Raw genomic sequence first — 18,265 nt, 5'->3', positions numbered from 1 at the left:
TGTATCTATTTATATGATGTCAGGCTGCTTTCTGCCATTGGATTTGTATCACCAAAGAATATTTAAAGGCAACATTAAAATAAAGCTTAAAAGAAGATAAAGGTTACTTTGAAAAATGACTGCTGAAGTTCAGTGAAATTAAGGTGTATAGGCAACCTTGACATAACTTGTCATGTATGAACTTCTGTGTACGAAGAAGAGAGGTGGAGTTTTTTGGATGTAAATGAGTAGTGGACATTTTGGGAAAACTGGAATGTAACCACTTTGAAAATCAGCAAACCTTAAAAGGTCATTATAGTATTGTACTTTATTGAGACCATTCAACAAATGGAACATTTGTTTTAATGAATAATGAAGAGAGGGTGTTGACTTGATACTTTTTTTTTTAATTGAGGTCATGAGATGAGATGGTCACTAAAGGTCTAAGTACTCTTGTTTGTTTTTCTAATAGTGCAGAGTATAACATTATTGAAGACTGTTGTTGATCATTAATTCTTCTTTACGATGCTGAAGGTGGGCTTGGTTCCACAGTCATGTAAGTCACTGAAGGGTTCCACTAATTTCAGCAGCCTTCGCTTGCTGTTTCTATCGCCAGTATTGCCCAAAGTGTCTCTGTGGGACTGAAGGTACCTCTCAAGGTAAAAAGGGGAAACCCAGCATTTACAAGATACTAAAATACCTTGCAGAACTTGCGAGACAATTTCTGCATGTACATAATTCAGTCACTTTCTTAAAATCTATTCATCGCGGGGGTTTTTTTTTTTGTCATCTTCCTCTCAGGACTCTATTAAGTGGCTTCCCAAGTCTCCTAAGCTGTACAGTGGCCATAACTGGAGCTCCCAGGGCTCTCGCTGGGCATCGTTGAAAGGAAAGGAAAGTTTTCATGGTGGTAACCTGTACAAATTCAGCTCTGCCAATGGGAAATGGAGGGAAGGAAGGATCAGTCCCGAGCAAGAAGCGGAGGAACTGGAGGATCCTGATGACGTAGGTAGTCTTCCTGAAGTCAGGAGGGACAATGTTGTGTGTCTGTCAGGAAACTATAGTTCGCTTACAGTGCTGTGCTGCTGAGCACTTTGATTTGGCTTGTGCGGAGGGAACAGAATCATGTTCAATGTTTTATTCCTTTACTTTGCTTGCAATTACACAATCTACCCAACCTCCAAGAGCACAGTGCAACTTGCAGGTTAAGATGAGTAATAACCTAAGCAATGATGAGATACGAATGTTTGGTATTATGCTTCTACTTACATCCCCAGTTACCAACATCCCTCCATCTCTTTCAGGTAAGCAGTTTGTTAGCAGTGCTTGAAGCTCAATGTCTGCCAAGGACTGGATGGTAGAAAAGTGAGGTTGCAGTGCTACTCCACTGCATGTTTAGTTTTGAGTAGTGCTCTTCCAGGATGCTGAGGTCTGGGGAAACCCTGGATGCTGTGGTTTCTCTCGCTTGTGCCCACCAGATCTCTGTCACCTGGATGGTAGCTTGGCTGACTTCTCGGTTGTAGCTTGGGAAAAGGAGGTTTTGATTGCACTCTTGCAGCCTTTCCCTTTCAGGGCATTGCTCACCAGTCTTTCCTCCAGATGTTTGCTGGGAGTTGAAGGAATTTGGGCTCCTGCTCCTCTGCCAGGACTTCTGCTCCCTTCCTAGCCCCTGACTGCTGCTGGTGTGCCCCCTCCTCCAGCCCCCACTCCCAGCTCTTGCTCCTGGCCTTTCTCCCCGGACCACAGCGCTGCTGATGGGTCCAGATTAGTCAGCTCGGCACTGTTGAAGAGGAATCTCTCTCAAGAGAAGAAAGATAATGTTTTATGTGAGTTAAAGCTGAACAAATTCCCTTTTAATTTTAAGTGAAAATAGGAAGCAATCGTGCCTTGCTTGCTCTCCCTGGGGTTGGTGATGCTTCTTTAGATCCCAACCAAAAACAAATTGTGGGAAAGCTCCGATTCAGATTGAAAAAGAAAGTATCCAGTGGGGTTTCTGCACAGCTGTTCATGGTAATGCCACTGCTTTTTATTTCTAGTTTTAAACTTCCAAGCTTAGGAAGATGTTTATGGGGTTAATTTTCAAAGGTTTGCTTCATCATTTTACTCCCAACAGAAGATACAAGTATTATGGTAATACAAAGATCTGATTCAACTTTACCCATCATATTAAGGAGCAAAAATCAGCTTAATATAAATAATGCATTCGTAAAATGTGACCAGAATTTGGACATCATGGCTAAATTTCATTTAACCACTTTGCCAAGCAAAACTGATAACTGGAAAACGTCATTGTGTTTTGCAATCAAACTTGTCCGAAGCTTTAATTGTTTGGTGGATGTGTTTTAATTGTGTATTTCTCTTTTCAAGCCATTCCACTTCCAGTGGACCCCTAAATTACTAAGGTTGCAGCTCTCCACTCACTGCCATTTGCAGCTAAATAAAGTCAATCCAATTAAACAAAATCTTATATTAGAGACATAGATGCAAGAGAGGGGCTTGCCTTCCGTCTCGTGCCTGTGCTCCAAGAAATAGAACATGAGCCTTGAGGAACTCTGAGAAATGTTCTGTTTTCTGTAGGAAAACCCCTTTGCTTTGCCTCATGTGTGTGGTTCCTTGCCCTAGGACAGTGGATTCAGTGCTACTGAGATGCCAGAGGCTGCCCAAAACAGTCTTGTTCTCATGCTCCATCCTTTTCATAGGGCATTGCAGGATTTAGTTGGATATGTGTGTATTATATGTGCTTGTGTGTGCCAGGGGATCTAGAGAAAGGCTGTATGAATCCCAGTTCTCTCCCTGTCCCAACAATTTCTACACCCTTTTGAGGGAAAACCATGCCTAGAGAAATAATGCTAAAAGAAACGTACTTGTACATTTGCTTTAAAGTTGTGTTTTGACTTCAGTGAAACAAATCCTAATGTACAGCAATGTGATAAAGAGGAAGAAATCCGATTTACCACAAGTAGGGTCTGGGTATCAGATAGATATTCTCCTTGCTGTCCCTGTGTTTACCTTTTTTATCTTTAACCCCCAGGAACCTATTTCTAAGTTTTCCGGCAGCCTTTTTGATACTGACGATAGCATGAGAGATCAAAGAAATACCAGAACAGCTCTTCAAGAAAAACACAAGTCAGCAATGAAAGGGAAGATGCTTCCAGGGACTAACACTAAGGTGCTGTCCCCCGTCTCAGCAGCAAGCAGCTTTCCTGGTGGGAGTGGCTGGATCCCAGAGGAATTGAGAGCAGTGGATGTGCCGCAGCCCCCACTGAAGGTATTGAACTGCTGCACGGGCTGGGCTCACCAATGGCGCGGCTTCGTGTGTCCACGGGGAATTCTGTGTGTCCACGGGGAAGCCTGATGCTTGTGCGAGGCAGTTTATAAATGATGCAAAGAAGGTGGGACATTGCATGGTAGATGTTGTGAGACTTACTTTTCACAGAGTGTGAGCTCAGGTTTGTCCTTGCTTCCATTTTTCAATCAAAAATAAATACTTTCTTTGTAGCCATTTGATGCTGTTTCATTTTTATATATCCAGCTTTGGTATTGTAAGGTCAAGCCAAGGGTGTGTGCAGGTGGGCACTCAGCTAAGTCTTCATTTAGTTCATTGTTTAGGAGTAGTGGCATGGCCTTACCCTCACGGCATGAGAAAAAGGATGGGAATGTTCAAGTGAAAATGTATCAGTGAGAACTGCAAGATTTGGTTTGAAATTTATGGAGAAAGCTATATGCTGAACTCAATGGATATAGCCCATCTCAGCGTGCTTTGGAGGACATGAGGAGGAAACGTGCTTTATGGGTTGGCTCCCAGGTGTGGCCAAGTACAGATCACACCTCTGCTGGCCACGGATGGGGTGGGAGATGCAGAATTGGGATGCAGCACCAGGAAAGGCAGCTCACCCAGTGTGGCACTTGTGCTGGGACCTGTCACCAAAGCACTGCTTGTAGTCACGGGCTTGTGAAGCCTCAAGCATGCGGGTAATGCTGAGTCTGAGCAATATTTGACAGAGTGTTTTTTGTTTGACTGGCAGGGTATTTTCGTACCTTTTTAGCAATTAGGAATTTCAGATGAGTATGTTATACATGCAAGAGTAACTGCATACATTTGTTAAATTTCAAAAAGCAGCTGTGTGGAAATATTCATTCTTAATTATAAAATATAACAAGTTATTCAAGCCTGAATTGTCTTAGAAATATGAAGCAAATCAATGAAAATAAGAGCATTTTGCTAATGTGATAAGTTGAAATGCAATTTGCATTCAGATTCCACTACACTATGGTAAGGTGTTCTTTAAATTTAATGTGATTGTTGTTTTAGCAATTAGCAAATTATTATTTACTACCAAGCATAATATATACTAAAGAAAAAAACCCACATCAACAACTGGGGGAAATAATTTTTAAATGTAAGCTGTCTTTGGAACTTGAAACTAGTTTTATTTGGCCTTTGTTGTGAATTCTGTAAATTCAAAATCTTATGTAAGTTTTTGTACTAAATTTTTGCTGGTACTAGCAGGAGGAGAATAGACTAGGTAGGTTACAATTTATACTGCTTTTTTAAAAGCTTCCTTATATGTTTACTTTTAAGTCAATGTTTAGAGTACTTGATAGAGTTAACACATACACAAACAGAAAGCCTGTTTAAAGAAAAGAAAATTACTGCAAAATTTTTCATAAACTTATCAAAAAGTACTTAACTTTTCACTCCGTCTGTGTACTGGTGTTGTTGCCATCATTAGTGCTCAGTAAATCAGTGGGATTTGTCAAACAACTGGTTTGGTCAGCAGCCTTATATGATTTTGTCATGACTCTAAAATGAGAAATAATGCGTTCTCGGTGATATTGAAGAGTAAAGACTGGTCTTGCATGTGCCAGTGTTGAAGCATAGTGTCAATTTTCTCTGGGCTGAGCTCTATAGGGGAAAATCTGCTGGTGTTGAGTGGGAGGTAGATTTTCATTGCTCATGTGATTACTATGAAATGTTTTGATTAATCAGGCCACTTATCCATTATAATTCTTTTCCAGATAACCATTACTGTGTGCAGTCAAATGGGGAGTCTTGGAATTAGCATTGCTGGTGGAAAGGGCTCATCTCCATGTAAAGACAATGATGAGGTGCATTTCATTACTCAAAAATTATCTAGTAATCATTAGAAAGAAACTGATGAGCAGTTCTTTGAAGCTGTTCTGTTTTGTTATCTTCTTTGTGAGGTTGTCCTCAATGTAACATCACTATCTTTGTAATAAAACCAACAAGAGTAAACATGGGTAACTTATTTCCCAAAGTAGAAGCTGGCAGTAGATTTTGATGGGGAAGCTCCTGGAGGGATGATTTTGGAGAGAAAACCTGGTGTAAACCAATGATTCTCCAAAGACAACCTGATGGCTGAAATGCTGTTGGCTAGTTTCTACTTTCTACCTCAATTTGGGGTCACTCCCTTGGCAATCCACATGCCTCTCCCATCCCGTTTGCTTATTCCCAGGAGCTAACTTGATTTGAGAGAAGTATTTCTCACGTCTTCTCACTTAATTATCATTTAAATAAATATTTGTTTCCCAGTCTGTCCCCCATGGCACAGTGTAAACAATTAATGACTTTTGTTCATTGTTGTATGTGTCAGCCATGGAGGATTTATTTTCTTGCTAATGTGCTAAGACATTCAGTTTTTATTTTAATAGAGGCAGCAGAACAAGTCTTGAAAATTAATTACTTCCCGTTTGCTTTTTACATCTAAGAAAGATGGAAGAAACCCTCTCAGGTCTGAAACCTGTCTTTTGTGTTACCAGGGGATCATGACTGCACGGCTGCCAAAAGATGGTGTAGCGGACTTGGCTGGGGTACAAGCAGGAGACAAAGTGGCAGAGGTAGGAGGGTTGTTTGTCAGTGTGAAGTCTGTTCTCTTGTTGTTATCTTTATATGAAAACACTCAGGGTTGGGGAATTTGAGATCTAGATCTAGGCTTGCCTTAGCTTTTTAGATACTTCCCCATATAAAGAAATTATAATGACATTAAATTGTTGCATTCCTTCTTATTATATTCTGATTTTCAGATCTTTATGTTCAAAGTGCTTAACAAAATGCTGTTCGCTTAAATGGCTGGTTGGTAAAGGAAAATAATGTTCTTAGTAAGCAGTTATGTAAGCACAAATGCAGTTGTGCTTCATCCAAGAAGCTTTCTTATGACATTGTATTAGATTTACTATATCAGTTCATTGCAGTTACGAAGAAATATAAACTAAATGAGCTTGTTTCTCTGAGATAATTTTTGGTTGGGAGCTCAAAGCAACTCACCTGATGGAGACTTGCAGCACAAAGTACCAAGGGATAAATGTGTACCTCAGGCTGCTCCACCTCAAGCCTCATCTTTCCTACCAGAAGCCACTTTCTTTAGCTTCAGAGGTTCCCAAGAGCAGAGGTGATCATGTACGGTCTTGTGATACACATTTTTGACCTACTGTTTGGTTTCCACCTGCTGAGAAGGGTAGAGTGGGAGGAGAGCCTCTGCAAAATTACTTTGAGGTGAAACTGTCCACAATTTTTTTCAGCTCTTGTTCTCTTAAGCTGTCATTTATACTTGCTTAAGTATAACTTACTTAAAATAGTTTTTACTCCAGCATACTCCTTGTTGAATTAAGGTAGGATACAGCAAGCAATATTGTACATCTGTTAAATTGCCAGGAATAAGGATACAGCCTTTATCAGCCAAACAAATTAATGATAAATCAGTCTACTAATTTTGTAAAACTATGCTATAGACTTAATAGGGGCTTGTGTTCCTAAGCTACCATAGGGAAGTTAGCTTAACATTTTTAAAAGGTTAATTACTGATAAAATTCTGTATCATTTTACCTTTTTTCATTTTTAAAAGGATAATCCTTATCTAATTCTTGTATTTTAACAGATGTGAGAGAATTTAAATACTTCTTTACATATTTCACATTATGAGATCATCCAGGGGAAAAAAAAAAATGAGGATTTTTAGTTACTGTACCTTTAACTTCTGAGCAGAGTTTCTGGTAAAGTCAGTATCTTAAAAATCAGCCACCTTGCTCAGTTTTCTCCATGAGGCTATAATTCATTCTTATTTTGGGGGCTATTTGAAATATACTAGCTACTAATGTCTGTTCATTTAACGAATAGTGAAACAAGTTAAAAAGAGAAGAAATTTCTTTTCCATACTGTTCTATCCTGGCTGTTGTTATCCAAGAAATAGTTATGATTTCTCTGTCTCCCACAAGATGGCAGAATCATTCATCTATTTAAAGAATACAGGGGAAAAAAAATCTCTGCTTTTTGTATGTGTGGGAGATAAGAAGGGATTAATGCATTTAGGTGTGATATAGGAGTCCTAATGTTTTGACCACAGGACTAATCTGTGTACAAATAACCAGCTTTTTTCTCTTGATACTGTGTGTTACAACTTGTTATTCTTGAACCGACCATTTCAACAGTTCAAATGTACAGTGTGTTCATCAAAAATGGGGAATGGCAAGAATTGTAATTTTATTTGCTTTCCTTATGCAACCATATGTAACGATAGGGCCAGGCATTTGTATACTAACCTGAGAGGGAAGGAATTGCTCTTCTTAAAAAGCATTCAGAATAAAAATATGCATTTCTGCTGCTTTGTTTTTAAAGGCATCCCTCGTTTCAGAACCCGACACCCTTGATGCTGGTCCTGCTGAAGCTTCATCCAAGGGCAGCCCCTTCCCAACAGTAAACCATGTCATAACAGTAAGTAAGATGGTCTTAGTGAGTAACAAAACATTCTTGGCGAAGTACTTTGTGTTGTCTGTCATTAATGCTAGTAAAGATGGTAAAGACTGGCACAAAACTTGCGAGTGGCTCTGTGAGAGAACATGTACCAAAGATCAGTGACCCCACCATGCATATTCTTGGCTGTTACTGCAGCCAGGACGTGGCTTCTGGAGGAACTCAGCTCCTGGATAAGCATAGCATAGCAGACAGAGCTTTTGAAGCACTGTAGTTTAGGGGCTGTGAGTGTGGTGTCCATTCCCTCCAGCTTAAGTGTTTATTCTGTTGTCTGGATTCCCTCTCTAGCTAATGGAAGGAGCAGCGTCTCCAGGGTGCCTCTTTTAGGAGACAGACGTTGAGCTGCTACCTGGAGGTGACCATTTTTATATTTTGACTTGAGGGGGAACTTGCATGACAGGCTAAGACTGCATGCCCATATTTTAAGTGACTGGTGTCAGAGAAGATTAAGCCTACCACACAGGTCACAGAAGGAAATGGCCAAGCCTGCAGAGTGGCTTTTAGAAATCTGATCCACTTTTGTGAACTTCTCTAAAGAATTCAGCTCTCTGAAGACCTACCCAAATCACGGTCATCTGCCTGCACACCTGAAATTATGGCTTTACTAGGAAGATACAATAAGATCAAAGTATCTGAATAATTAAGGTCAAAAAGCATTCCACTTAAATTAAGCCTGAAGTACCACTGTTTCTCATACAGCAAATGCCAGAAGAATGCTTTATTTGATTCCTCTTGGAAAGTATTGCCTCCCTTTAAGGTTCATCAGCTGCAAGGGGAGGGGGAGGCAGATTAGACCAAGCTACTTACCTTAGAGCACGGTACATAGGAGGAGTCAACTGGTTGAATATGTTCCAAGTGTCAAAAGTAGTCAATGTGCAAGGTCTTTCATGGAGAAATATTTGTATTTCTGGTTTTGTTTCTTTTTCTAATCAAAATCTTTGTGCTGTAGCAAATTGTGCATGCTGTTGCCTTTAACCTAGAGCAGCATTCATCAGTCTTAGGGATTATGGGCTTTTGAGGAGTATACCGCTGACTCAGGAACTGGTCAGTATCTCGTCTGCTTTCACTCTGGGTTTGCTCTGGTGAAGTTCCTCTTATTCCTCAGTTACTGTCTTATCTGAAAGATGTTTACAGCCTTGCCTCTTATGGAGGACGTGCTTTCCTGTTCAGATAAGCAGATGGCAGTAGGACCTTAATGTAGAATCTTCTTTGCTAGGAATCTGGGAAGGTTTGTTTCCTTTGTGTTTCTGACTGGGTTTCAAGAGAAGATGGATGCATCTACATCAAGGGAGGGAAGGAGAGAAGCATGGTGGCAAAGAAGCCAAAGGCTCCTATTATTCTTCCTGCAAAGGCTCAATTATGTGCTGAATGGTGTCCGTCTTCCTTCTTGTCTCTTCTTCATCACTGCTTTCTGCATCCAGCAGAGACTATTTTCATCTATTTGGTTTTATGGAATTTTAATAAACATCTTCTTTGCATATGCTATCTGTGATAATGTTTGTCTCTTACTTGGTAGCCATAGCCCTCTGGCCCATCCTGTCTCCAAGCCTGGTGCTCTGACATTAGAAACGGTGATGCTACTGCCAGATTCAAGTTTCCTCTCTGTTCTGTGTGGGCCTGGTTGCTCTAACTTCTTCTAAAACGCTCAACTGAGTTGTTAACTCATACAGCCAACTCAATTTCAAACCCTTTGTGCCAGCTTTAAGATTTCATGATAGTGTGAATGACCAGTGATTAATTGGACAAACAATGAAAAGTTCTTTCACTCTTAGTCATCGTTTTGCAAAGGAAAAATGACAATTGCCCTTGGGTTTAATTATGATTGAGTATTTTATTGAAATGTAGAGGCCAAAGAACTTTTAATTACAATTAAAGTTTTTTACATACTGTATTTTATAGATGTCAGTTGTGCTAATCACACCTCAAAAATATGGAATCAGTTTATTTTACTTTAATACGTATATATAAAAATAAAAATACTTCAATTGAATTTAACCTGTGTCTTTGGTTTTAAAATGGTATTCTTAAAATAAGAGTATCTATGTACAGATGTGCATCAAAATATGACAGATTAGAACTGGAGCTGATATGCCTATCTACATGCAAACCACGTGTAAAATATTGCATGCCCAACTACAGGGAAAAAAATAAATCAGGGATACAAACATTGCCAATAGTGCTCCATTCTGACTTTAACAGTATGAACTTTAACTTGGATTCTGGAGTCTTTATTTCCAGTTCTCAATTTTTCTGTCTTGTGCCCTCTCCTCCTTGTTTCCTACTCATCCTCTCAAACATGGAACCAACTCTGCATAATCTTTCTCCTTCAAAAATGTTTTCTTTCGAGCTCTGACTCAATGGAGAGCATTGACAGGTTTCAGAATCTCCTATCACTTTGTCATGCATCATCGTGTCATCTTCTTTGATCCATTTTTGGGACTATCAACATCATAAGGATACTAGATACTTTGTAATTATTATCAAATCAAATATTTTAATCTAGTATTTCACTTTAATTCTTACCATGTTATTTTCTTTAATTGTATGCCTTTGCCCTGGGAAGTTCCTCAATTAGATTTTTTCATATAGTTTGCCAGGTGTACAAGTGTTACTTATATGGAGGATTTTCAAGGAAGTCTAAAGTAAGAGTTATCAATTAAAAGGATTGTGTAAAAGAAACTTAACAGTATTGGAAAAATCTGAAGAAATTCTTCAAGCTGAAAAAGACAAATGTTTTGATTGCTTTGTTAAAAATGCAGAGATACCACATGTTCCTAAGTAAGGTGAGAAAACAGACAACTTTGGTGTGCTAGCACCTGTATTGTATATCAAAGTGAAATGCACCTCTGTGTGCAAAAAGTGAATAAGCATATACCGTGCTTCCACAACTTGTAGGTTGCTGGTTTTCTGCCTTTCTGCCACATTGTTTAGATGCAAGTCGTGAGAAACCTTACATGGATGATAATCACAGCAGATCTTTCTTCATTTCCAACTGATCTAGAATTTTCAGGAAAAAGTCTTGATGCACTTATACTAGTTACAAATCTTCAGAAATCTGAGTATCAAACCCTTACTTTATTCATCTGAGCAGGTTAGTTCTAGCCATGTCAGAAAATGTAGTCATACAACTTAAACGTAATACTTCTTTTATGTTTCTTTAGTTATTGTCTTACTTTTTTCAATTTTAAAAGAAAAACCAGTAGAATATCCAGGTCAGAGAAGCACTATAAAAGAAGACAACTGAGGTGGGTTTCAGAATGTCTCTATCGTCATCAAAGACAGGTTTCTTCTGAAACTCCTTTCAGACAATAAAGACCTTGCTCACAGACAGTTTTTGATTGACCTGTTCCCATAACACCATGTGACCTAATGTTTCAGTCTTCAGTTTTTTTATGAAGAACTGCTTTATCTCTTCTCCAAAACATTTTCATGACTCTTAATCTTGTCAGGTAAGGGTGTTGATATTTTTGTATTACTTTTTTATTCTGACAAGATAGGTTAGCGTTAGAAGTCAGGAGTTTGACTCGTCACTGCCTTGCGTCTTGTGCAGATTTATACACCCTTGCAAAGAAGCCTGTGTGCAGCCTTGTTGGCTTAGCTAACCCTGCACTGATCGTGTGAGCTTCAGTGGAGTGTAAGCACCCGTCTGCCATGTGATCTCATTCTCCATTTCATCTGCTGGTTTGATTCCACCTTTTATCTAAGTAACTGAGTATTTCTGAGTCAGGATGAAAGATAAAAGGTGTATGGTGTAGGTACTTTTATAGATGGATTTTTCTGTCTTCTGCCCTCTGCTCCTTATTTACCTCTATAGTGTAGTGGTCAGGGAACTTATTTAGTGAATTTGGGATTAAGTTCCTGCTCCAAACAAATGCTTTGGTTTGCACAGTGTGTCTTTTTTTCGTCTCTTCCTTTTAGGTAGTTTTCTCATAGGACTTGGTCAGAATTGACTCACTTCAAACTTTAAATTATTTGATTTGGCAGAGCTTGTAATTAACAATGCTAAACAGGAAAAACCTTTAAAAAAGGAGAGTCATTAGTTGATCTTTTCAAGATACCATATTCAAGTACCTCAAAGTTAAGGAAAAAAATCTACAAAGTAAACCCATCATATGGTAGGCAATATAAGCACTGCAGACAATATAAGTAAAAATACATACAAGAGACAAGTAGACTCAAGCACAGCCCCTGGAACCATGTTGTAGGACATAGCATGCTATTTGAGAATAAAAAAGGATAAAGTTTTAAATAACTACACAAATGATCAGCAACATCTCCCCTTGTGAAAGATGTCCTCGTGGACTCTGTGGGAATTCAGCGGGAGAGAAGGCTGCACTGAATTCCTGCAGACGTTCGTGTACGACTGTTGCCTTTCACAGGGGTGATGAGCTTTCTTCAAAATCAAAGGATTGATAACTTGGGCCATGGGTAGTACTGCTTATGGGGGCAGTGTCTTGCAAGTCTCTGGAAGTGATGAAAGCAATGCACTTTCTTCAATGTATTTATAGCTTCAGGCCATAAATGATTACACAGAAAGCATTTAAATGAAAATCTATGTATCAGATTCCAGTGTCAGGGAAGTCACTATCCAGTGGTGCATTAGAAGATGAAAGAAATGGAGCAAGGACAATTTCCATAAGCAGTTTGAATCATATAAAAGCCTTTTGTGTCCAATAGCGTTGCAGATATGATATAATGGACATTGATCTTTCATTTTTGTCTGCTATGAAACGCAGTCGTGAGTTTGACTGAACTCCACCTTCCTTGCCTTGTGCATTGCCCTTGGGAGGCACTAAACTGCTGGACAGGAAGAACAGAAAGGAACTTTGCTCTAAATGTGACATGCCCAAATGTTATATATACCTGGCAGACAGATAAACTTCCAAGGTATTCTCTTGCTATCCCAATAAGAAGTGGAGAAAATAACCAGTTTTAAACCTGTCCTCTAAAAGATACCAATGTCTAGAAAATTGCCACAGAGGAAATTTTAGGGGAAAGCACGTGGAACGGCAATTTGTCTGGTGCTTTGAACCTCCAGGAAATCATGCTGAGCTGAATTAGATTTTGGAGCAAATCAGCAGGCACAGCATGGGAAGAGCAACAAGCTTGGAGAAAAGGGATGGGCTGGTAGGGTAGCCCCTGCTTAGGGCCCTCACCGGGCTACTGCACCCAAAACCGAGGCAGCACGTTCAAAAACACGGTGCCAAAGCTCAGGCCAAGTCTTTGGCAGTGCTTGAGAGCAGCGTGGCTGCTCCAAGATAAGGATGAACTGAACTGTGTTCTGCCCTCTCCCAACCCTGAGTAGCCATAGGTGCTGTCATGAGCCGGCTGCTCCCTGAGCGCAGCAGCCCAGGCCACCCCGCTTTCCTTGAGCAGAGGTCTGCTGCTGCAGTGTAACGAGGTGCTTCATTCATGCCTGACCATAGATTTATCCTCCCCAGGGTGTGGGAGAGGTTTATACCTCTCTGTCCATCTGACTTCCCAATTTCTGGAGTTTGGCCAAAGGGCTTGAAAGCAGTGAAACAGCGCTGTAACATGCCGGGGAAAGGGATGCAGTCAGGGATTTCTGAGACCAGAAGCGTTGAGGGTGCACTGTAACACATGTGGTGGTTAAAATGTTCCTGATAACATACTATAAAAGGGAAGCTGTGTTGAATGCCTAGACGGGGTTTGCAAATTCATACGGGTTCATACACTTGGCTGTGCATTAGGTGTTTTTTGTGATGCTCCCGTTGCCCCCTGCCCCAGTTGCCTTCCCCACCGCACCCTGGCTGCCTTGCTGGCTTCTGCCTGGCAGTGAGATTGCATGTGGGTAATAAATTCACAAGTAATTAATTAGATCTCTTTCTCTCTCTTTAACTTGTATTTCCTGTACGTTTTCTTTTGGGGAGAAGGTTGCTTTTATCCATTGTCTCTGTCTTTGGGAGCAAAACATCGCATCACCTTAATTGAAAAAGCCACCAGGTGCCAATTCGATCTGAGCTGTGCAGCAGTTGATCAGCCTGTTCTCTGCCGTTCTTGTTGGGTGCATTTTGGCATCTTCTTTTAAAAACTATTATTTAAAAATCCAGCTGTGTAACATTTTTTAGGCATGTCTAAATGCCCTCCACTTTAAAATTGATTTAGACATTTTCTTCTATGAATACAGTCATTATCAAATGCAACCTTTTGCATCTAGCAAAGGAATGTTTTCATTGTTTAGCAAGAAGTCTGAATTTCCTGTTGTTCAAGTCTAAAATACCGCTGCCATCACCAATGACAACAAAAAATGTAAAATTAAGTATGAAATCATAACATCATTCGTGAAGTTTACACAAAGCTCTGCAAATGCTCTCAACTGAGTAGATTATTTTATTGCCCCTGTTTCCACCAGCTAAAGGGTACCAGCCTTAGCACTGGTGTTGGTGAAGATCAGCTGTTAATTTCAAACAATTTGAAACAAATTTCAAAAATATGTACTATTTAGATATATGGAGTTGAACTAATCAGGCTTGCCTATTAGAGCTGCTTCCTAGCTGGGGAATATTTTCTTCAGAAAGTGATCTGTTTGAACTAAGGTTAAAAGTGTGTCTGGTTTTCTTCCAAAAGAGCAATCCAAATCCTTTTCCCCTGCCCTTATTCTTTCAAACTTGGGCTTTTCATGTCTTGTATCACCTTCTGATTCGTAGCCTCTTTACCCAGTGGCTGGCCTTGCTCTCAACTTTGCTTTGCCCTGTCGTTGCTGGTTACACCTTTCATGTGAAGCTCGGGCTTTAGCTGTGACTCTCGCCTCCAGAGCTTCCTCCTTCTGCTAAGTCTGGAGTATTGACCCGTGAGGGGGGAGGTCAAGGGAAGGGGAAGGCTTACAAAAGAGAAAAATGATGATGGGGTTTGTTCTGTTTGGTTTTGGTTTTGAAAAGGTTGTAAAAAGACATAACTGTCCTTTATGGACTGTTCTGCAACCTTTTGGACAAACATTTTTATTAGAAGTGGAAAAGGAAAGCATATGTGCACAACTGGAAGTTAAAAATTATTGGATGTCAACCTGTTGACAAGACATCTCATTTATCATGCCTTAAGAAGATGCTTTCAGCTGAAGCATCATAACTAGTTGTGGGTTTGTTCCTATCTTGTTTCAATATGAAAGAATTTTTGCTGCCAACACCACAGCTGAATTGCTCCAGGTTATTTAGATGGGTTTGTTTTACTGCTTCTTGCAGCGGACTAGGAGTGCACAGACAGCCTGTGTCTGTGCTTCAGTTGCAGGACTCCAGCTTTCAATGGAGGATGGTAATGCCATTAAATGAGAGTGTCTGAAATAATTTAATTTTTAGCTATGCCTGATTTAAATAAAAATTAAATTATTTAGTGTCCAAAGTCTTAGTTTTTATGTTGAAAAAGTGTAAGAAAGACACAAACAAGATAGTGAAAGGAATTCCCATAGTGAACACATTGGTTCTGGTACGGAACATGCCCTTTGTGAAGTTTACTTTGTAGGCACTGAAAATATAATTTCATGGGAATAAAGGAAAACAGTAGCCTGTTTCAAATGATTAATCATATTTTTTTGTGAAAAAGTATTCTACATATTTTGATGGTTTGGTATTGACTGGTACTGCAGGTATTATCTTAATGAGTGCATGATGATGGAAAGTGAGTAGGAGGACTTTGCAATTTCAACAGAAATATTTTAAACAAGTTCAGACATTATTCGGTAAAAACTAGTGGAGTAAAACAATGGAACAACACAGGATCTTGGATAATCTGTCTTCCTACACCAGGATCAACTTATTCTGAAGAGTTAATGGTAGAAGATGGAAATTCCACATGTTCACACATGCCTTAGGCAAGCAACTCGAGCTCAGCTGCCCATGCTGGAAAGGTTTTCCTTGTTTCCATCCTAAATGTCTCTGTCTTGCCCTGCCTGTAATGAGAAGTGGAAATAGTTTACTTCCTCTTTGTTGTGACTTTTTTTCTGCACATGAAATCTATTCTGTCTTCTCTCAGTTGTCATGCACCAGGAAATGTACATTCAAATATGAGTATTAAAGAAAAGCTCCAAGAGCCAAGCTTGCCTATTTAATAGGGTGAAGCTGTGGTCAGTGAAGATTAGCATGGAAATATGAAAGCAAGGGTAAAATCTCCTTGGGATTCTAGGAAGAAAAGCACTGAGTTTGAGAAAAAGATTGAACACAAAATAATGCAAGTTTGGAGTTGTTGAGTTTTGGTACTTTGTTTTGTTTTTTAAAAAACAAAACTGGAAGAGGAAAGGAAGCTGATAAAGCTCAGATTGTGATTTTCCTGGAGGCAGGGTTAATGAGAAGGCAGTGATAGAGAGTGCTGGGTTCCTAGGGGACAGTTAGGTGAAGATGGAAAGGCCACTGTGGTTAGAATTGTGATGTGTGTTTCTTAGGTCCATTTTATGGTTGGTTTGTTAGTTTGTTTTACAGGAGATTAATTGATAACTTTTGATGCTAGGAGAGAGAAAATAGAGGCCTGAGCCTCTTTTCACTGAATTAGACTTTGCACAAATGCATACTCCATAACTTAATTACATTTGGTCTCAATTTGCAATTGTGTTTGTGGCACAATCCACAGCCAGGAGTTGTTTTGTCATTGGTACCTATGATTCATCTGTGAGGAAATCAGGTCTCCTCCACATCCCATCAGAGAGGCAGGCATGGAGCAGGAGGATTGACCACAGAGGAAGGAGCAGGGGTTGGTTTGGGGACAGCAGCAGTATGGGTTCGCGTGGGGTTTCAGAGGGAGAGTGGTCAGGGAGATGTGCAGAAAGCAGAGGGACAGGACATGGATGTGCTTGGACCAGAATGTTTGGGTTTTTTTAAAGAAACTCAGCAGTATGTTTCTGAATCAGCAGTGAGTGTACATGTGAGCTTTCATCTGCCTGGAGAGGATACAGAGGGACTGATGTAGATCAGAGCTGAGCCTGCTCGCCTCTTGGGAGCACATGATTCCAGCCTTTGTGGCACTTCTGGGCTGAGATGCTGTTCAGCCTCTGCTGTAGAAAGTTGGTCAGTCATTCAGTTCCTCTTTATCTGCAGCAGGATGAAAGATTAGATTAAAAATTAGATGAAAGACTGCCCCCAACACCACTGATTTCATGGAAGCGGTTGATAAAATTACTGTAGAAATGTTGGACAAGCATGAACTGGTGGGCAGGGGATTGTCTAACAGGTTATCTAACTGGGGACATTGGTAGGAGAGTCGTGCTGCCAATGGGGAGGGGATGTCCTCCAGAGGCTCTGCTGCAGCTCAGGTGCTAGAGGAGTGCAGGCTTTCAGACCATGGGCATAGGACAGCGTGTGTCATCAAGGAAATGAGATGAGTTTTCGGGAAAGCTGTGAAAGCTTAACTACAGCTTGCAGTGTATTGAACATAGAGAGAAATGTGAAAAAGTATTCATGCCAGAACAGAGCATCACATGGGATTCATTCCTCTAGCAATGCTGCAATCTCAGATTTATGTTTCTTTCAGAGGTAGAGAATTGATTAAAAAAAGAAAAAAAAAAAAAAAAAAAGAGGACTAATTTTTTGGTGAAAATTAAAATGGATAATGGTCTCTAAAGTAAGGAGTATTTCAGAGTGCCTAAAAAAAAAGTCTCCAAAGGACATTTGTGCCAAATGAAAACACTGACTGTGTATGTTTGGGGGTGTTGGTGGAGTGGAATAACCCACAAGAACTTCATGTTACTTGTTTAAATTTTTAGGGTTATGCCTCGCCAGCAGCTAGGTGGTTTTTTTTTTCTATATTCCATTTCATCAATGAAATGAATTTTGTGATTGTAAGACCTAGTCCCATCGTAATATTTGAAAGATAGTATGCAATACAGGCTCCAGAAGTTATGAAAGCTTTTTTAGAGAATTTTATTTGATTCCTTGCAAGTGGAATCACTGGGGAGTAGAAACCATGCTGATAAAGAGTATTTCAGTAACTGGCATTCAAAATGGCTAAGGGCTATTCTTCAAAAGGAAAAAGAAATACTGGCAAATCTTCCTTCATACTTGATGACGCGTGTCTGGTCTTGGAGAACTGTGCACATCTATTTCTGAATGGTACAGTACACAAAGAAAGGGCTTCCCTGGGTTTTGGACAGATGGCTCAATGAAATGCAAAGCCTGGTCCTGGATATTTCTGCAAGTAACTTCAGATAGGGCATAGACCTCCACACTAGTTTTTGAGATGGCAGAATTTTTGTATATGACTAGTATACCACCTGTACATATAGGATGTGCATTTGCTGTAGCACAAAGCAGCTGGCTGCTGGCTATGGTTAAGAAAGAAATATCTTTCAGCGCTGAACGGAGCCAAGAGAAACATCCAGCGTGTGGAAAGCTTACAAATCCTGTCAGGTGTGCATGACAGATGCAAAACTTCCCAGGAATTGTTAGCTTGGCCAGTACTTAGGATCTAACTTAGGATTTATTTAGGCTATTTAAAGCTTCCAGAAATGTGTTCTTCTTAGTCTAAGCAAAAGATAAAAAAAAAAAAAAAAAAAAAAAGGAGATGTAATTGGGCATC

General features: G+C 39.9%; 1 protein-coding gene across 1 annotated transcript in view; it reads left to right on the top strand.

Moving 5' to 3' along the window:
• The first annotated feature begins 3,058 nt into the window (after nucleotides 1-3,058).
• MLIP (muscular LMNA interacting protein) overlaps nucleotides 3,059-18,265 on the top strand; it is a 119,957-nt gene continuing 104,750 nt past the window's right edge. The window contains exons 1-4 of the mRNA XM_086460468.1: nucleotides 3,059-3,247; nucleotides 4,999-5,088; nucleotides 5,761-5,838; nucleotides 7,613-7,708. Coding sequence (XP_086316594.1) covers nucleotides 3,059-3,247; nucleotides 4,999-5,088; nucleotides 5,761-5,838; nucleotides 7,613-7,708 — 453 coding nt within the window. The remainder of the gene's footprint in view (nucleotides 3,248-4,998; nucleotides 5,089-5,760; nucleotides 5,839-7,612; nucleotides 7,709-18,265) is intronic.

Source organism: Leptosomus discolor, chromosome 2, assembly GCF_034619465.1.
Source record: "Leptosomus discolor isolate bLepDis1 chromosome 2, bLepDis1.hap2, whole genome shotgun sequence".
Classification (NCBI taxonomy): Eukaryota; Metazoa; Chordata; class Aves; order Leptosomiformes; family Leptosomidae; genus Leptosomus; species Leptosomus discolor.
This window is presented reverse-complemented; position numbering and strand designations above follow the sequence as displayed.